Here is a 937-nt window from a genome sequence, read left to right as displayed (position 1 = left end):
TTAAATCCACCTTTTCTTTTTCACTCTTTGCAGGGCCTCTTTCACATCCTTGTTGCGTAGGCTATAAATCAAAGGATTCAACATGGGGATGATGAGGGTGTAGAACAGTGAGGTCATTTTGTCTTGATCTAGAGAGTAGGAAGAACTTGGCCGGAAATACATGAATAGTATAGTGCCCTGGAAAACTGCAACGGTAGTCAAGTGGGAAGCACAGGTAGAGAAAGCTTTGAGCCTCCCCTCAGCAGAGCGGATCTTTAAGACTTGATGAGATGATGTAGCCATAAGAGACCAGGACTCCAGAAATGGTACTTAGTTCAATGAAACCAAAAATAGTGAATATTGCTAACTCGTTGATCTGTGTGTCAGAGCAAGACAGTAACAGGAGAGGAGGGACATCACAGAAGAAATGATTAATCTCATTAGACTCACAGAAACATAAGCGGAATGTTAATGTCGTGTGTATCAAAGCATCTCCCAGCCCCACAAGGTAAACTCCAGCCATGAGCAAGTAGCAAACCCTACTGGACATGTTGACTGTGTACAGCAAGGGGTTGCTGATGGCCTTGTACCTATCAAAGGCCATCACTGCCAGCAGCAGACACTCAGAATCAGCAAAGATACAGAAGATCAAGAACTGCATTGCACAGCCAATGAAGGAAATTGATTTGTTCTTGGCAAATATGTCCACCAGCATCTTAGGTCCAATTGCTGTGGAATAGCAGAGGTCACAGAAAGAGAGGTGGCTGAGGAAAAAGTACATTGGTGTATGAAGCTGGGGATCCATTCTAACTAAGAAGATCATTCCAAGATTTGCCAGAAGATTAATAAGATAAATAAATAGAAACACAGCAAATAAAATGCTTTTAATCTCAGAGTTAATAGTAATTCCCATGAAAATAAATCCAGTCTGTGAGGAACAATTTCCTCTGTCCATTCT

General features: G+C 41.7%; 1 protein-coding gene across 1 annotated transcript; it reads right to left on the bottom strand.

Annotated features, from left to right (window-relative positions):
- LOC308639617 (olfactory receptor 5W2-like) lies at nucleotides 1-937 on the bottom strand (the record flags this gene model as incomplete). Its single annotated transcript, XM_081277879.1, is given in 2 exon segments — nucleotides 1-261; nucleotides 263-937. Coding segments are annotated over 2 exon segments (933 nt in total). The 5' UTR covers nucleotides 935-937.

The sequence above is a fragment of the Spermophilus citellus genome (genome assembly GCF_964194105.1).
Source record: "Spermophilus citellus genome assembly, chromosome: 2".
NCBI lineage: Eukaryota > Metazoa > Chordata > Mammalia > Rodentia > Sciuridae > Spermophilus > Spermophilus citellus.
This window is presented reverse-complemented; position numbering and strand designations above follow the sequence as displayed.